The following is a 19,708-nucleotide window of genomic DNA, read 5'->3' as shown; positions in this document are numbered from 1 at the left end:
TATTTACAATAACTAAAAATCAGAATGGCCCAAAACACCCATTGATGGATACTGGATATCCAACAGCTATCCACACATAGATAACATGTGGTATGCACATATAGCATAGTATTATTCAGATTTAAAAAGAAAGGACTGGAGAGATGGCTCAGTGGTTAAGAGCACTGGTTACTCTTGCAGAGGATCCAGGTTCAGTTCCCAGAACCCACATGGCAGTTAACAACCATTCCAATGAAATGGGGAGAAAGAGCGTCCTCTAGAGGGTTCTTAGTCTCATTCATAAAAGAATTTAAGAATGGACCCAAACGGAAACTTTTAGTACAACTTTTTCAGAATTTGAAGGAAAATCCTCGTGGCAGGGGAGTTGGTGATCTCAGTAGCTGTCCTGAGGGGTAGAATGATGGGGAGAAGGAAAGAAAGCCATGAAGTTAGACATGGCTGACTGGGAGCCACATGGCTGGGAGAAGGAAGCTTTAGAGAAAAAGTAAAGAAATTCAAGATTCTATGGCAGCCCAAAGCATCAAAAAAGCATGTTTAGAAAAGGGATATGAAGAAGAAAAAGTTTAGATTACACTTTTCCAAAGTATTCAAAAAAGCAGGCAGACTTACAGAGACCTATGTGTCTGTTGCTGGGTCCAGAAACTCTGCGCTAGGAGGCAGGATTCCAGGCAGGAACAATTCACTAACTAACACACTAGGTATTCCACCCATCTATTTAGCATAACTTAAGGTGAACCTGCCTTCCTAGGAGTGGTCCTATGATGAGCTGATTGACCAGTGAAATTGGAAATGTGCACCTTCCAACAGATAGACTAGAAATTTTATAGTCTTGACCCATTAATCTATGGAGCTATTTGCTACTCTAACACCATCTCCAATTCCAGGGGATCCAATGTCCTCTTCTAACCTCCACAGACATTGTACAACATGGGTGCACTTATATACATGCAGGCAATACACTCATAACACATAAAATAAAATAATTTTTTTTTAAAAAAAAGGAAGAAAGAGGGGCTTGGAGAGATGGCTCAGTGGTTAAGAGCACTGGCTGCTCTTGCAGAGGACCCAGGTTCAGTTCCCAGCATCCACATGGTGGCTAACAACCATCCATAACTCCAGTTCCAGAGGATCTGACCCTCTCTTCTGACCTCCACAGCCACCAGAGGATATACACAGTGTGCATGCATACATGCAGGCAAAATATTCATAGACATAAAAAAATATTTTTAAACTAATAGCTTATAAAGTTTAAACTATATTGATTTGAAAGTAGGCACAGCATGAAAGCAAAGTTTCTAGGAAGAAAATTCTGGTGTATGGGACAACATAGATTAATTAAATATATATATATATATATATACATATATTTTATATTTTTGAGACAGGGTCTCCCTGTAGCCTCAGCTGTCCTGAAACTCACTATGTAGACCAGGCTGGCCTTCAACTCACAGAGATCCACCTGCCTCTGCCTCCCAAATGCTGGGATTAAAGGCATGCACCACCACGCCCGGCTTAAAGGTATTTTGAAGATATTTTGCTAAGTAAAATAAGCCAGACACAAAGGACAAATATTGGATGATTTCACTTCTACGATGTACCTAAATTAGTTAAACTCACAGATAGAAAAGAGAATGGTGGTTTCCAGGGACCTGAAAGTTGAGGAAGATGGAGACAAGCTGGAATTAGGGATAAGCTTTGAGCGAGCTTTATTATTACATCTCCAAAAGTAACATGCTGCCTGGCGCAAAGCAGATTCTTAATAAACTCTTGTCAATTGAACAAGAAACATTGAAAAAACATGGGGAGAAATAAAGTAGGAAAGGAGACTAAACTAAATTCTATCAGTCTTACAGTTTTGCTTTAAGTCTCTAAAGAATCATAAATAAAACCTATTTTCTCAAGAGAGGACTATTAAAGGATTAACTTGTAAAACCAAAAACTTTAAATTCTGACATCAAGCCCTGAATTGGGAAGTCAAAATAACTATTTGAGAACAATCTGAGATCCTCACTGGTCAGGGGATGAAGCAGGAAGCTCTCCCTCACCAACTCCAAGACCAGCAGAACAACATCCCCAGCTCTAACTTTAAATCCAACCAGCCATCACCATTGTAGTCAGCTAGCTAGCCAAGAGTTTGTGAGAAAGCTAGCCACATTCATGTTGAAGTCACAAAACATGACAAAATTGGACCCCTGAAGCTTTCAGGCTATGTGTATGAAGAGTTGAACACTATTAATGAAAGTAGTTCTCATCAAGGTTGAACCATATGTTAATCCCACCAATACCAACCACATGGGAGGGTCCCTGGATGTAGGGTCTACCTATGAAGAAAAAAGTACAGTGGGGTGGCACCACAGACCATGAGCCAGTGCAAGAACAGAAGTGGCAAGGGGCCACTAGGAACCAGGTATTTTTACTTGTATCCAACAATTGCACGCCCCAGCCTACATCAAACATCCCGTATTATTGCGGTAATCTTCCCTTTCTTTCTTTTCTTGCTTTCACTTTTCTTTTTGTTTTTTTGGTTTGGAGGTGGGTTTGTTTTTTTGTTTGTTTGTTTGTTTGTTTGTTGAGGTCTTACTATGTGGCCCAAGCTGGCCTCAAGCTCACAATCCTCCTCCCTCAGCCTCCTGAGTGTTGTTGGGATTACAAGCACATGCCATCATGCCTAGCTAGTTTTTTCAAGAATTCAGATGAATTGCTCATATTGTATCTCTAGTCAAGTACTTAGACTGTGGGAGAAACTTTCACAGGTCTTGTTTTTCAAGTCCTTCTGCAGAAGTTTACAGTTATACTTTACTAACCATTTCCATTTATAGTCAAGTGGTTAAAGAAGAACCAGGAAGGTGATTTTTGCAGTGATTGATCATGAAAACGAAGGTATAAGAAGATGCTCTTGGGAAGATCAGGAGTTGGCCACAGACTGAGATCCACCTACAGTACCCACCATGCAAGCACAGAAAACAAACTATCTGCTATAAATAAAAGATGACATAGGTCTCAAAAAAAAAAAAAAAAAAACCACAATTAGCCAGTGAACCAAGTCTTTTGCCCAATATATAGAAGTAGGAGACCAAGGAAACACTACCACTAATGCCTTAGGGATATCTACTAATTAAAGATAATTGCAGGACATGGTAATGTATGCCTGTAGTCCTAGCACTCAAGAGGCTAGGAATATGACTTTGGATTGAGAGATGGAAATGGAAGTTGTTATCTGTGAGTGAAAGCTGCAAAACTTTCTGATTGACCCACCCAGGACTTATTTTAACACTTACCAACATCTCCATAAACATACAGGCCCTTTGGAGGTTTGTTCCTTGAAAAAAGCTGCAAATTAAGAACAAATTATAAATCTCCACCATGAAAAGAATTATATATAATCATATAAATAATGTCAACTGTGCTATATATAGGATATAGAGGGACAATTATATATAATAAGAGAAAAAACTTGGTGGGAAAGTCTGAAAAGCCAGAGTATTATGCACTTTAAAAGGAAGGAAATTTTTGAATAGGCTACAACACAGATAAATCTTGAGGACACTGTATTAGTAAAATAAACCAATAACATAAAGACCTAATACCTATGATTCTTCTTATATGAGTTACTTGGAGTAGTCAAAAACCATAAAGACAAAAAAGTAGAAAGTGGTTGCCAGGGGCAGGGAGTACAGACCTTCCATCTGTAGAACATGAGAAGCTAGGTAACAGTGATACACAGTATATGATTGAACTGCATACTTAAAGAGGCTAAGATGGCTATCCATGGGACCCAAGCCTGTAATTCCTGCACTCAGGAGGTAGAGGCAGGAGAATGGTGAGTTCCAGCCAGCCTAGACTACATAATGAGACCTGTGTTTTAAAAAGCAAAGCCTAAGCTAGGCGTGGTGGTGCATGCCTTTAGTCCCAGCACTCAAGAGGCAGAGGCAGGTGGATCTCTGTGAGATCAAGGCCAGCCTGGTCTACATAGTGAGTTCCAGGCCAGTTGGGGCTACAGGGAGACCCTGTCTCAAAAAGACAAATTTTTTAAAAAAGCAAAAACTAAAAGGTAGATTCAGCATCCAGTCTATAATGCTCTTGCTTCTGTCTTATAATCTATGGATTCATTCTGATTTTTCAACTAAGCTCAGCCCCTGCTGCAAGAATCCCCTTCTGGACCATACCCTGGCTGGCCAGGCAACATCTTCTCTGCCTTGATTCCACCATCTGCACAGCTTCCCCCATGCTACCCCACAGCTCAACTCTCTATCTATTCTTAAGTCTCAGCTGAAAAAGATTACTCCTGTCCAAATCTCTTAATTTTTTTCTTTTTTATATGAACCATTATTGTGTGCTGGTTATTCTATTTTTAACTTGCCAAAAAAAAGCATTATGCTCTTAAACAATTTTAGAACAATGTCAGATTTGAAAATTAGCATAAAATCTAATAATCTCCAAGTGTTTTCTGGTTACTATGCATATTCTATGGATTTATTGTTTGGGTTTTTTTTTTCCTGGTTTGAGACAGAGTCTCGCTATGCAACCCCCAGTTGGTCTAGAATGCACTGTGTATACCAGGCTGGTCTTGAACTCACAAATAACTGCCTGTCTCTGCCTTCCAAGTGCTGGGATTGAAGGTATGCACCACCTTGAAATCTTTTGAAAGTAATATTCTGTGTTAGGTAACTGGAAGTGTTGTGGCAATTCATAATTCTTTGAAATACATTTTGCAGGAATAGTTTAAGGAATGGTTATGCCCTGGTACTGTTCATACAATGCAATCAATATATACTAAGTAAATAAAGTTCAAGCAAGAAACAAAGACAAGAAGGAGAGTAGCATGACAAGAGCTCAGTGCTCATAGAAGGAGTATCACTCAGGCCTGAGTGTACAGCTCTATAGTGGAACTCTTGCCTAGCAACTGTGATGCCCTGGGTTTGATGCACAGTACCATGAAAATAAATGAAAAGCAGCACTTATGGTTCTGTCTTCTTTTTTCCCCCATTCAATAATTCAATATACTTTAGAAAGTGTACTCTGTCAGATGTTCTATATTACATATATAGCTTATGTTATACTGTATTATATGTTATAGTAAAATTTCTAAACGGTAAAGAAACACTGCTATCTATGTATGGCAATCCCAGTACTTTGGAGGCTAAGGCAGGAGGGTACTGAGTTCACAGCCAGCCTGGGTTACATGGTGCGGCCTTGTTTCAAAAAAACAAGGGATGTAATGTAGCTCTGTGGTAGAGCACTTGCCCACCATGTACATGGCCCTGAGTTCAATTCACAGCACTACCAAAAAAAAAATGATAAAATAGACAACCTCTGACTACCTAGTTTAAAAAAATAAATACCTTCTACCAATAAAGTTAAATATAGTCTATCTAATGGGGCTGGAGAGATGGCTCAGCGGTTAAGAACACTGGATGTTCTTGCAGAAGACCTGGGTTCGAATCCCAGCACTCACATGGCAGCTAAAAACTGTCCGTAACTACAGTCCCAGGGGATCTGAAAACCTCTTCTGACTTCCTCGGGCATTACACGACAGAGGTGCACTTACCTACATGCAGGCAATACATACATACACATAAAAATAAAAACAAAAAATAAAAATTTTTTTTAATTCAGAAAGAAGATGAAGGCAAGGACTTTGCCTACAAGCACTTTATAAACTGGCAGAGACCCATTGTCTCAAGTACTGTAGTTAAGAAAATGAATGCACAACTGTGCATGATGACACATGCCTACAATATGGGGAGAGAGAGGAGGAAGGGGGGAGGGGGAAAGAGAGAGAGGGAGAGAGATAGAGAGAGAGAGAGAGAGAGAGAGAGAGAGAGAGATTATCTGAATGATATTAATTTTTTATTACATTCGTATCTGTTGGAGGGCATATATTTGCCACAGCACATGTGTGGAGGTCAGAGGGCAACTTTTGGGAACCAGTTCTTTCTACTGTGTAGGTCCTGGGGATCAAATGCAGGTTGTCACTGCCAGGTGTGGTACTGCATGTCTCTAATCCCAGGACTCAGGAGGTGGAGGCAGGGAGATCTCTGTGAGATGGAGGCCAGTCTGGTCTATATAGTGAGTTCCAGGCCAGCTGGGGCTACAGGGAGACCCTGTCTCAAGAAAACCAGAACAATGGGCTGGAGAGATGACTCAACAGTTAAGAGCACTGGCTGTTCTTGCAGAGGTCCCAGGTTTGATTCCCAGCACCCAAATGGCAGCTAACAACCATCCTAACTCCAGTTCCAGGGGATCCAACACCCTCTTCTGACCTCTGTGGCATTGCTTGACATGAGTACACTTATATACATACAGGCAATACAGTCATACACATAACATAATAATAATAGTAATAATAAAAACCAGAACAACAAAAAAATTCAGTTGTCAGACTTGGCGGCAAGCACCTTTACCCTCTGAGTCATCTCACCAGCCCCTTAAATGATATCATATACAATAGTCCTTCCTTATCCTCAGGAAATAAGTTCCAAGACCCCCGAGATGTCTGAAAGCTCCAAGAGTCCTGAACCCCACATTTGCCATATTTTCCCTATGCATACCTACTGATATGAAGAAATTAAAAGGCGGGCATGGTGGTACACACCTTTAATCCCAGCACTTGGGAGGCAGAGGCAGGTGAATCTCTGTGAGTTCAAGGCCATCCTGGTTTACACAGTGAGTTCCAAGACAGCAGGGGCTACAGGGAGACCCTGTCTCAAAAAGACCAAAAGAAAAAAAAAAGAAAGAAATTAACAATAACTAATAATGAAATAAAACAACTATAAAAATATACTGAAACAAAAACTGTTTAAAACTTGCATAGGAATCCACAACATTGCATTACATTTTCTCACAATATATCTTCTTGTTTAGTTTTATTAAGTTTCCTTTCTTAATGTCCTAACATCCTAATTTGCTCTTATGTCTCAGAAACTCCAGTCACTACAATCCTGACCATTAACTCTACCCTTGCATTGTACCCTGATTATTCTCCACATGCACCCCTCCCCCATATCTACTCTGTACCCCAGAACACTGACCATGTCTGGCTGGTTCAGCCCCACAGCAGCATAGCAGCCATCACTCATGGGACATAAAGAGAAGGAATAGAGAGGGATCCAATCTTTCTCTTCTGCCCCCTCTCTCTGCTCCAAAGCTGTTTCTCATTCAGTACTGTGGCATCCCTCCAGGACCATTAGGTGGTCTATCCCTCAGGCTACAGCTCCAGCCTTCACCAGGCTCCCGCTCTGTCACTCCATCCTTTGATATAAGCCTGGTTATGCCTCTCTAAGAAGTCTCATGATTCAGTGTGTCCTTGGAAGACCTGCTGTGAATTCTTCTTGTCAGGTCTCTGATACACCCCTAATTTCCAATATGTACCCATTTAACACTCCACTTGAAAATCTGAAAGTAGCAAGTTTCAGTTTCTCTAGTGACCAAATGCAAGATTTGCCTCAAATTACTTGTATCTTAGGGTATTTGTAAAGTAGAGTGATGGCACCTCTAATGACTTTTTTTTTTTTTTTTTTGGTCTTCTTGAAACAAGGTCTCCCTGTAGCCCCAGGTGGCCTAGCACTCACTATGTAAAACACGCTGGCCTTGATCCCACAGAGATCCACCTGGCTCTGCCTCCCAAGAGCTGGGACTAAAGGCGTGTGCCACCGTGCCCAGCTCTAATGGGCTTTTGATGAAGACTCAATGGCATCACCATTTACTACATACAACAATAAAGCTTAAGGACAATGTTGGAAAACCCGATAAATTGTCACTTCCTCCACTAAAAGATGTGGCACAAGAGGACTGAAGTTGGGAACTAATCAGCTCTACAGTTTATCAGTTATATGACCCTGCATCCTGAGTAAACCCTATCAACTCTCCAGCCTGCTTCTGCTTTATCTGCTGGGTACGGGGCAGAGCACAGGGAGTTCCCACTTACTGCCCACCTCTGCCCTTCTAATCACAAGGCCCACTCACTCACACCGAAGCCTGCAAACTTCATGTGCTCACTGATACCTCTTCACATTTGGACCCAGCACACATCTGTGGAATATACTCTTTAAATACCTAAATAAAATAAACTCTGGGACTGCAGCTCAGTGGCAGAACAATTGCCTAGCATGCACAAGGCCCTGGGTTCAATCTCTAGCATCACAAATGTACTTTGTATCCAACAAATCAACAATAAATTCAAAGCTTCTGATTAGTTCATTTTGTGTCCTCAGTGATTCTCTGGAATCTTCTCAGCCCCCATCAAGCTAGCCTATATTTTTCCCCTCACTTTCAGAAGATGTCTCCCACTTCATAATGAGAAAGCAGAAGGTTAGAACTCCTGCAACTTCTACATGAAACTGCAGTCCTACCCATCCACAAGCTTTCTTTTTAACTCTTCCTTCTGTGACCAAAGATGGTTCTTCCTACCTCCATGAGTGCAGAGGCTGGATATCATAACTCTATCCCATTCCTTTTCTCCCTTTCAGGAACCATGGCTCATCAAATTATATTCTTCATATAATCCTCATCAATGCCTTTAAAAATGCCTTCTTGCTTTTTTTTTTTTTTTTTTGAGACAGAGTCTCACTATGTAGCCCCATCTGTATGTAGACGAGGCTAGACTTGAACTCAAAGAGATCTGCCTGCTGGGATTAAAATTGTGTGCTACTATGAGTGGCTTGTTTATTTTTAATTTTTTTGTCTTTTTTGAGACAGGGTCTCTCTGTAGGCCCAGCTGTCCTGGAACTCACTATGTAGACCAGGCTGGCCTCGAACTCACAAAGATCCACCTGCCTCTGCCCCCAAGTGCTGGGATTAAAGGCATGTGCTACCACGCATGGCTTTGTTTATTTTTTAAATTTTGAAATGTATTATCTTATAAGCAAGATAAAAACCCAGAACCAAAAGAGAAAAAAATAATTAAAAACAGAAATATTTTTTAAATAGCTAATCATTTTTCTATAAAAATTTTATGAGACAAAATTAATGCATAGTATCGCTGCACATAGTGGCTCATGCCTTTGATCCCAGCACTCAGGAGGCAGAGGCAGGCAAATCTCTGTGAGTTTGAGGCCAGCCTAGTCTACACAGAGATTTCCAGGTCAGCCAGGGCTACACAGAGAGACCCTGTCTGAAAAAAAAAAAGAGTAAAGTATGGATCCTAGGACACACACACACACACACACACACACACACACACACACACGTGTGTGTGTGTGTGTGTGTGTATGCCCTTTCCATGGCCTACTTGTGGAGGTCAGAGAACAACTTTCAGGAGTTGATTCTCTCCCAGGGATCAAACTCAAGTAATCAGGCTTGGCAGCAGCTGCCTTTACCCACCGAACATCTGATCAGCCCACACACACAATTTCAGAACAATTGAAGAAATATGAATGTGAGCTTTACATTTAGGATTGCTGGTAAAATATGGTATATCCAGCTAATATAATTTCAAATTAATATCCAATGATTTAGTATCTACATGTCCTATATATTTCATGGCACATGAATACACTAAGAAACTAATTGTTGTTTATTTGATATTCACATATCTCTGGGCATTTTCTATATCTGGAAACCCTATTTTAGATAAAAGCAGCCAATAAATGTTAAATTTCTTAAAAATGCTGGTGCTAAGATAGTTATGAGGAAAACATCCTTGTTAGAAGATGCATAGAGAAGGTGTTACAACTTGAAATGATTCATGAAAAAAAAAAGTGTTTTGAAAGAAGACAAAGTCAGGCATGGTAGAACATACTTTTGATCTCAGCACTTAAGCAGAGGCAGGTGAATCTCTGTGAGATCCAGGTCAGCCTGGTCTATACAGCAAGTTCCAGGCCACCTGAGGCTACAGAGAAACCCTATCTTAAAACACACACACACACACATACACACACACACACACACACACAGACCAGAAAGAAGGCAAAACAAATGTTAACCATCAATGGATTTAACTAATATTGAACATTATCAAAATAAAAAGTTGAGGGAAAAAAAATCACCTCGCTTAGGTGACTACTCTTAAATTACTTTCACTTTTGAGCTAAATCTAAAATTAGTTTTCTCAAACTAAACATGGTGGGCCACACCTACAGTTCTAGCACTTAGGGTTAGGGAAGTAGGAGGCTCAGAAGCTTAAGGTCACCCTCAGCCATGCAGTGAGTTCAAGACCAGCCTAAGCTACATGAAATCCTGTCTGAAAAAGAAAACCTAATATTTGTGTTTTAGATACTTGCTTTCAAAACTATTTCTTTGTTTTAATTGCTGAAAACTTTATTATTCCAAATATTTGCATTTAATGAATTAAATATTATCCCTTATTCTCTAAGATATTAAAATTCTAGCATCAAGGGGCTGAAGAGATGGCTCAGCAGTTAAGAGTACTGGCTGCTCTTGCAGAGGACCCAGGTTTGATTCCCAGCATCTACATGGAGGCTAACAACTGTTCGTAACTCCAGCTCCAGGGGAATCCAACACTCTCTTCTGACCTCTGTGGGCACTGCATAACACGGGTGCACTTACATACATGCAGGCAATATACTCATAACACATAAAATAAAAAATAATAAAGTATTTGAAAAATAAAATAAAAAATAAATCCTACGCACAATGATCCAAGTTGTTTGTCATCGAAGTTCTAAGTTTAAAAAGCATTGTCTGCTGCTCGTCCTGATGACTACCCACTTGCTACTACCACTTAATTTCCATTAGGACAATCAGATAATAAGGGTGTTGCTGTTAAGATAAAAAGTGTTGTTTTCAATTTGTTTGAAATGCAGGAATACTACTTTTCCTGTTCCCACTTCCCCCAACATAGCATTATTATCTCCCCAAATGACAGATCAGAGACAATGATTCCAGCTGGAATGCTGAGTATAATTACATCTTTCAAAACTGGCATCATATCTTTCTCCACATGGACTACTTTTGATAAAAGTAGATCACTTCAGGTTTCTACAGAGATCATTAAAAACTGAAGAAAAAAAAGGTGGGGGATAGATACTATATGTTAGTAGCCATAAATTCTCTCCAAGGGAAAATGTTTTTTTTTAATGGCTTTAGCCAATTTGCAAAGAAACCTCCTAACCTAAAATATATCAATTTGTTCAGTTTACTAGTATAATGAAGCCTATTTAAGAATCTAAATAAAGGGGCTTTCAAACTCTAAAATAACTAACTTAAGATGACTTGCAGAGCTGCAGCAAGAAGCTAGTGATGTAGTTATAGATAGAACAGGGATGTGTCAACAGCTCCAGAGACCTTCAGTGTATGAGTCTACTTTACTCAAATCCAATTCTGTCTGCTTAAGGACATCATGAGGGAAGGCTGCGATGGCAGGACACATGAAGTTCTGAAGCTCAGAAGTCCATGAACCCCTCTTCTTGCATAGATATAACCTCAGGTGTGTTCATCTACTCACAGTTTTCCATTATATTCTAAATTGATTTAATAAACTGGGATTTAAAGAAAGAAAGAAAGAAAGAAAGAAAGGAAGGAAGAAGAAAGAAGGAAGGAAGGAAGGAAGGAAGGAAGGAAGGAAGGAAGGAAGGAAAGAGAGGAAGGAAGGGAAGAAGGAAGGAAGGCTTGGTGCACATGATGGCATTCACCCATAGTCTCAGCTACTCAGGAAGCTGAAGCAAAATGATTACTTGGGCCCCAGAATGTGAGACTAGCCTGGCCAACAGTGAGACCCTGCCTCAATCTCTTGCTTATAACAGAATTTAAAGATGCAGATGATTTAACTTTTTTTGAGATGGAGTTTTGCTAGGCAGCCCAAGCTAGCTCCAAATTTGTGATCCTCCTTTCTTAGCATCCCCAGTGCTGAGACCTTAGAAATTTAAGCAACAAGTATTTATATGCCACTGGGAGACAAATGACAAGAGGTAATTCTTCAGCAAATCCTCCCATGGTCTCTCACTTCTATCTGATAGTCTGATTTTGGCCTGGCCCCAGTTCACTACTTATCAATGGGATACCCAGTACCCAAGTACCTCAAAATGGTGAGGAACTAAGAGAAAGAGATGGGGCTGGAGAGATGGCTCAATGGTTAAGAACACTGGCTGCTCTTGCAGAGGAAAAGGATTCAGTTTCCAGCACCCACATGGCAGCTAGCAACTGTACAAAATTCCAGTTCCAGGGATCTGATACCCTCTTCTGGCCTCTGTGGGCATTGCATACATGTGATACATTTACATGCATGCATGCAAAATACTCATACACATTAAAAACAAATTAATTTTTTAAGGATACTAACATTTTTCATATGTACTTCATTTAAAAAAATAAGGTGGGGGCTGGAGAGATGGCTCAGTGGTTAAGAACACTGGTTGTTCTTGCAGAGGACCCGGGTTCAAATTCCAGTACCCACATGGCAGCTAACAACTGTCGGCAACTCCAGTCCCAGGGGATCTGACAGCCTCTTCTGACCTCCTTGGGCATTGCATGACACAGGTGCATTTACCTAAATGCAGGCAGTACATGCAGACACATAAAATAAAAATAATAATTTAAAAAAAAAAATAAAGTGGAAATCAATAGAGGAAGACACAAGGTGTTGACCTTTGGCCTACATACACACACACACACACACACACACACACACACACACATCCCCACTGGTACACACACCCTCGCACACATGCACACATTTATATACCACACACAGAGAAAAAGATACAAAATTAACTAGATTAACTGGTTGGTAAGTTTCCAGGACTAAAATCTCTACAACATAAATCAGAATCTACCAACGCGTGCTTCTCCAAATACAGTGCTGTGACACTCAAGTAACAAGCTGCTTACCATCATGACCAAGTAAGTATTAAGTGCTGTTCATAGCTGTGTGTGCTACATTTTCATATCACTGTTTACACCTGAGTCACCACAAACACAGAATGGTTTTGTCACAGAACCATCAGCTACCACATTACAAACCACCACAGTACATGTAGTCTATTGTTGAACAAAACACTGTTATGTGGCACATGACCATAGTGTGACAACACCCCCATTGTACTTCCTGACAAACATGCCCTGATGTCTCCTCCCAAAAGAGATAAAATCCTGGCTGTGTGTAACCCTGATTAATAGACACCAAGATCTGCAGAGTAGCTCCATACAGCATTTAATTCTCTCCCTCCCTGACTCTAGAAATGCTTGATTTAGCTGTGTAAAAGTAATTTTAATTATAGTGATTTACATGAACTACTTATCATTTATGCCTAATTACCTCACAGCACAATAACAATTATGCATACATTAAATGTGTCAGATTAACCTGGCTGTAAGTTTTATTTGATAACAAAAGTAAAGTGTCCATAAATGCTCATTCTTCATGGTCTGCTGCTCATAGGGCAAAGTCATCTGCTGAGAACTTCTTCAAATGTTTACCACACACAGCTATGCAAGGAGGTAAGGCAGCCCAATGCCACCAGTTCTTCTTGTTGACCCACAAACCTGGCATTTTATGCATGAGGTAAGTTCTTACTTTAATATAATAATGTAGATTTAAAGAAAGTTTCTTAGGAAAACAAGAGAAGAAAAAAACCAAGTATGCTAAAATGAGTAGCAGCATTCAAAACAAAATCAAAGTACATAAAATCATAAATCTTATCAAAAGTAAGAACTCTACAAATAAACTTCTAGTAGTGAAAAGCCTAACTGTTCAAATTTCCTTCTGTGATAATTGGCATATTTATGTGCTATTTTTTTTTCTTTCTTCTTTGTGTTTAAAAGAAATAGATCTGTGGCATCTTCACAGTCTTCAAAAACTAAAGTTTTATGTGTTTTTCTCAAATTATGCCAGATGTTTGAGTCTTGGGCTGGGGAGATAGCTCAGTCAGCAAAGTGTTTGTTGTACGAGCATAAGGACCCAAGTTCAGATCCCCAGCACCCACATAAAAAGCCAAGCAGGGCAGCCCACATCCAAGTGTTGAATTACTGGAGACAGGAGGACTGCTGGGGCTTGATGGTTGGCTGGCCTAGCCAACGGGCAAACTCCAGGTCCACTGAGAGAGTCTGTCTCAAAAAGAAAGGCACAGAGTGACTGAAGAATACCCCCGACACCCAACATCAACCTATGGCCTCCATGTGCATGTGTACATGCACCTGCACACATGTATACATATGTAAGTTCTCTTTCTCTCTCTCTCTCTCTCTCTCTCTCTCTCTCTCTCACACACACACACGCAAAGTAAATAAAAACGTAATTCAAAAAAAAAAGAAATAAATTACAGGACCAGTGCAAGAACAGAGAGATGTTGCTTTAGCTGATGAACATTTAGTAAATGTGACCTTTCATGAAACACATCTGAACCTCAACACATATCTAATTTTCCATTAAGAAAAAGATTATAGGCCAGGCATGGTGGTACATGCCTTTAATTCCAGCACTCAGGAGGCAGAGGCAGAGGCAGGTGGATCTCTGTTTTGGAGGTCAGTCAGGTCTATGAAGCAAGTTCCAGGCCAGCCAGAGCTATATAGTAAGACCCTGTCTCAAAAAAAAAAAAAAAAAAAAAAAAAAAAAAACAAAGAAAAAGAAAAAAAGAATTACACAATAAACCCAGGTTGTTCATTATGCTGCCAATGATACCCAACTCAGAAATCAAAGCAGAAATTCAAGAGAACACCCCTAAGAAAAGCCAATATTTTAATGTAAAAACCCACTTTGGGGGGCTAGAAAGATGGCTCAGTGGTTAAGATCGCTGGTTGCTCTTGTACAGGACCTGGGTTCAGTTCCCAGACTGAACCCACTTGACAAACAACACCTGTCCTTAATTCCAGTTTCCAGGAGATCCAATGCTCTCTTTGGGCCTCTGCAGGCACCAGGTACACAAGTAGTACACATACATATATGCAGGGAAGATATTCATACACATAAAAATAAATAAAATATTTAAAAATCCGCTATCATTGAACTAACAACCAGATAAAGTAACACAAAAGACACTTGTGATTGGTTGGAAATTCATCAACCCCAGAAGATGGGTCCTAGGGACGCTACAGAGTAAGAAAACACTATTTCAAAGCTGTGCCACACAGCCAAGTGTTCTAGTTGGAAAACTGCCTATATCCTAAACTGTAATTTGATACACATTATTTCATTATGTTTTCAGACTTTTCAGTTCTTTGTTTTTGTTTTTGAGACAGGGTTTCCCTATAGCCCCAACTGGCCTGGAACCAGCTATGTAGACCAGGCTGGCCTCCTCCTTACAGAGATCCACCTGCCTCTGATTTTCCAAGTGCTGGGACTAACCAAAGGCATGAGCCACCACACCCAGCAAGACTTGTCAGTTCTTTATAGACCTAAAATCCTCGAGAATATGAGAAGACTGGATATCAAAAGAAATAATCCAACATTGTTTCCTATAATCATTGTGCTGGGCTGGCCAGTCATGGTGCCTGCCACAATCAAGTCCAGAGGGAAAGTGCTAAGATGACAAGAACAATGATGGCTAGTGTGGTGATCCAACCTACACTCCGGCTAGTGCGGTGATCCAACCTACACTCCGGCTAGTGCGGTGATCCAACCTACACTCCAGCTAGTGCGGTGATCCAACCTACACTCCGGCTAGTGGCCTCTGAGCTCAGTGGGAAAGCTTCCTGTGCCTGCTTCCTGTGCCTGGTTGACGATGTGGGCCTCAGATGTCTGCTTCAGCGGCCTCCTGCCAGGCCCCCATCATGATGGACTGTAAGCCCAATAAACGCTTCCTGCTATAACTTGCCTTGATCATAGTGTTTTATCACAGCAACAGAAAGTAACTGATACACACACATATATATATACATAAATAAAAATAAATATTAATCTGGGTATGGTGATGTACACCTTTAGTCCCAGCACTCAGGAGTCAGAGGCAGGCAGATCTCTGTGAGTTCAAGGCCAGTCTGGTCTACATAGTGAGTTCCAGGACAGCTGGGGCTACAGGGAGACCCTGCTTCAAAAAGACAAAAATAAAATAAAATAAATAAATATTAAAAACAAAAAGTAGAAACGGATATGTACAGGATATATCTGAACACTTGTGTCCTGATTAGATCCTGAAGACATAAGATTTGTGTTTCAGTCTGTTTTGCTTGTCTTTGTTTTTGAGACAAATTACGTTATTTATCTCTCATGACCTAGAATTCCCTATGGCCTTGAACAGGCAGTGATTCTCCTGTCTCTGTCTCTCAAGTACTAAGAATTACAGGTGTACACCAGAATGCCCAGTTTAACTCTGGTTTTGTTACTATAATGAAATACTTGAGGCAGGCTAACATTTTAAAGAAAAGAGATTTGTTTAGCTCTGTTTTGAAGACTGCAAATCAAAACTGCATGATGCTAGTTCTAGTGAGAGCTCACCTGGGCTCACATGATGAATGGCATCATATCTGGGGCATATGAGAGAGGTATAGTTCATATTACAAAATACTAAGGCAAAATAAAGACACCCCCCCACCAAAAAAAGGGCAGGGGGTGAGAATGTATCTCAATTGGAAGAATGCTTGCCTAGAATGCACCAGGACCTGAGTTCAATCCCCACCAATACACAAACCAGATATGGCACTACAAGGCACCCAAGATGTAGAGGCAGGAGTATCAGAAGTTCAAAGACATCCTCAACTACATTCTGAGTTCAAGGGCAGCCTTATCTATATAACACGCTGTCTCAGGGTTGGGGAGATAGTTCAGTTGAAGTACTTCCTAGACAAGCATGAGGACCTGAGTTTGAAGCCCTAGTACCACATAAAAAGCAAAGTACAACTAGGCATGATGACACATGCCTGAAGTCCCAGTACTCGAAAGGCAGAGGCAGGCAGATCTCTGTGAGTTCCAGGCCAGCTCAGGCTATATAGTAAAACCCCATTTCAATTAAGAAAAAAAAAAAACACAGCTGAAGAGATGGTTCAGTGGTTAAGAGCACTGGCTGCTCTTGCAGAGGACCCAGGATCAATTTCCAGCTCACATGGTGGCTAACAACTGTCTATAACTCCAGTTCCAGGGAACCCAATGACCTCTTCTGACTTCTGTAGGCAGTGTATTATGTCACTTACATACATGCAGGCAAAACTCATACACATTAAAAAAAATAAGCATTAATTTTTTAAATAGGATAGAGGAAGCTGAATGAAGTAGTACGTGTCTTTCAGCACTCAGGAGGCAGAGGCAAGTGGATGTCTGTGAGATGGAGGCCAGCCTGATCTACACAGCAAGTTCCTGACTAGCTAGGACTACAGGGAGAGATGGTCTTACAAAAAACAAACAAACAAACAAACAAACAAAAAAAGCCCCACCACTTCTTAGCATGGTCACACTACGACCAAGTTCTCAGCAAGCCACATCCAAATCATAGCACCTTATTAGTGGGGATCAGTGTGTCTTTATAAAAGGGGTCCAAGGGAGTTCATTCATCCCTTCCACCATGGGAAAACACAGAAAAAGACAGATGTCCACAAAGTAGTAAGCAGGTTACCAGCCACCAAATTTTCCAGTATGCTCATCATGAACTTTCTAGCTTCTGAAACAATGAGAAATAAGTTTCTGCTGTTTCTAATCTGCCCAGATTTGTGTTGTTATAGCAACCTTAACAGACTAAGAAAGTGATTATATGACCAGACCATGAGGTCTGGCTGTGTAATAGAGATATTTTTCCTTGCTGTTTTTATATGTAATCCGATTTTTTCTTAGACAACCTACCTAGAACTTGCTATGTAGACCAGGCTAGCCTCAAAATCACAGAGATCTGCCTGCCTCTGCCTCCTGAATGCCAGGATTGAAGTTGTGTACCACATGCCCAGCCTATAAACTAATAATTTTAAATATCTATTTTCTTCTGTAATATAGAGAAATCTTTATTCCTCTCAACAATAATATATTAAAATTTAAAATATATTAAAATGTATTAAAAATGGAATGTCAGTCTTTTTCCTTGATCATACTCTGAAGTGATTGGTTATTTTAGTTCTTATTTTTGAGAGTTGAGCATTGGGGAATAAACCAGGCCCTCAAGCATGCTAGGCAAGTGCTTTACCACTGAGACATCTCCCCATCCTTCAAGTGCATTTAATTTTTTAAACTTATTTTATGTGTATGAGTGTTTTGCCTGCAAGTATGTAAGAGCACCTGTGTTAGGCAGTGCCTGCCAAGGACAGGAAAGGGCATCAGCTCCCCTGGAACTGGAGCTTCAGATGGTTGTTAGCTGCCATGTGAGCTGTGACCTGAACCCAGGTCCTCTGCAAGAGTAGCCAGTGCTCTTAACCACTAAGCCATCTCTCCAGCCCCTGAAGTGCTTTTTAAAAAGTAAAATTACTGCCAAGAATGGTGGCACGTGCCTTTAATCTCAGCACTTGGGAGGCAGAGGCAGGCAGATCTCTCTCTGAGTTTAAGGCCAGCCTGGTCTACATAGTGAGTTCCAGGACAACTGGGACTACAGGGAGACCCTGTCTCAAAGAGACCAAAAAAGTAAAAATAAATTAAATAAAATAAAAAAGAACAACAACAAAAAGTAAAGTTACTGGCCGGGTATCAAAGTCCATACCTTCAATCTCAGCACTCAGGAAGCAGAGGCAAACAGATCTCTGAGTTTGAAGCTAGCTTAGTCTATCTACTAAGTTCTAGGCCAGCTGGAGCAACAAGAAAACCTTCTCCCAAACAAAACAACAGCAATGATAACAACAGAACAAATAAATAGTAAAATTACTTTCATCGGTTTCTTTTTTTATAATTTTATAGTTACACTTTTTAAAAATTATTTATTTAATAACCACATACTTAGAAGAAGCATTTCATGATGACAGCATTGACATATTCAATAACAATTTCCAGAGTTAAGATGCATCTCTTTCAAAATTGGCTGTAAACTTCTAGGTTTACAGTTGAATTATTACAGTTATACAATATTGTGCTCAGTATAAAACCTATAAGACATAAAATTAAATGAGGATTTTCTCTGTGAGACCTACATAGCGAGTTCCAGGACAGCTGGGGCTACAGAGAGACGCTGTCTCAAAAAAGACCAAAAAAAAAAAAAAATTAAATGAGGTTTTAACTTTTAAAAAAGATCTCTATTTCATTATTAAAATATACAGTTTCATACAGAAAAATTCACTTTTAATGCAATTGACATTAAGATGTTTACACATGGATTTCTAATCTCTATATATCTGATTATTACTAGTAACAGTTGGTTACTTTCTGAACTCCTTAGCATCTGAGCATGGATATAAAGTCATCAGGTAGATTTCAATGGTAATGTTTTTCACATCTACTAATTATTAAGGAGCAAATTTTTAAGCTTTGAAGAATATTATCATTTTTTAATCATTACTGTTTAAATTTTTAATAACTACATGATTAGAAGAAGCATTTCACTATAGTTTTAACATATTCAGTAACAAACTCCAGAGCAAGAGTACTTCTCATTCACAAGTGGCTGCAACTTTCTAGATTCACAGTTGAATTAATACAGTTATACAATATTGAACTCAGCATAAGCCCTGTAACACAGAAAATTGAATGAGTTTTTAACCTTTAAAAGAGATCTCCATTTCATTTTAGAATATATTGCTCCTTGCAGAAAGACTCATTGTTTTTACTGCTAACACTGAGATATTGGCGCATGCACCTCTAATCTGTATGTATCTATAACTAGTCATAATCAGCTGCACACTTGGATCCTTGGCGCCTGTGTATGTTTATAAAGTCATTGGGTAGATTTCAATGGTAATGTTTATCACCTCTACT

At 39.9% G+C, this 19,708-nt stretch overlaps 1 protein-coding gene across 2 annotated transcripts in view; it reads right to left on the bottom strand.

The window, feature by feature from the left end:
• Window positions 1-19,708, bottom strand: part of LOC103747775 (AFG1-like ATPase) — a 167,351-nt gene that overhangs the window by 75,068 nt on the left and 72,575 nt on the right. For both annotated transcript variants that reach the window (XM_008850318.1, XM_008850319.2), the window contains exon 3: window positions 3,279-3,330. In XM_008850318.1, coding sequence (XP_008848540.1) covers window positions 3,279-3,330 — 52 coding nt within the window. The remainder of the gene's footprint in view (window positions 1-3,278; window positions 3,331-19,708) is intronic.

Source organism: Nannospalax galili, unplaced genomic scaffold (assembly GCF_000622305.1).
Source record: "Nannospalax galili isolate Female #2095 unplaced genomic scaffold, S.galili_v1.0 scaffold324, whole genome shotgun sequence".
Lineage (NCBI taxonomy): Eukaryota > Metazoa > Chordata > Mammalia > Rodentia > Spalacidae > Nannospalax > Nannospalax galili.
Note: the sequence above shows the minus strand (reverse complement) of the source record. Positions and strands in the feature narration are given on the sequence as shown.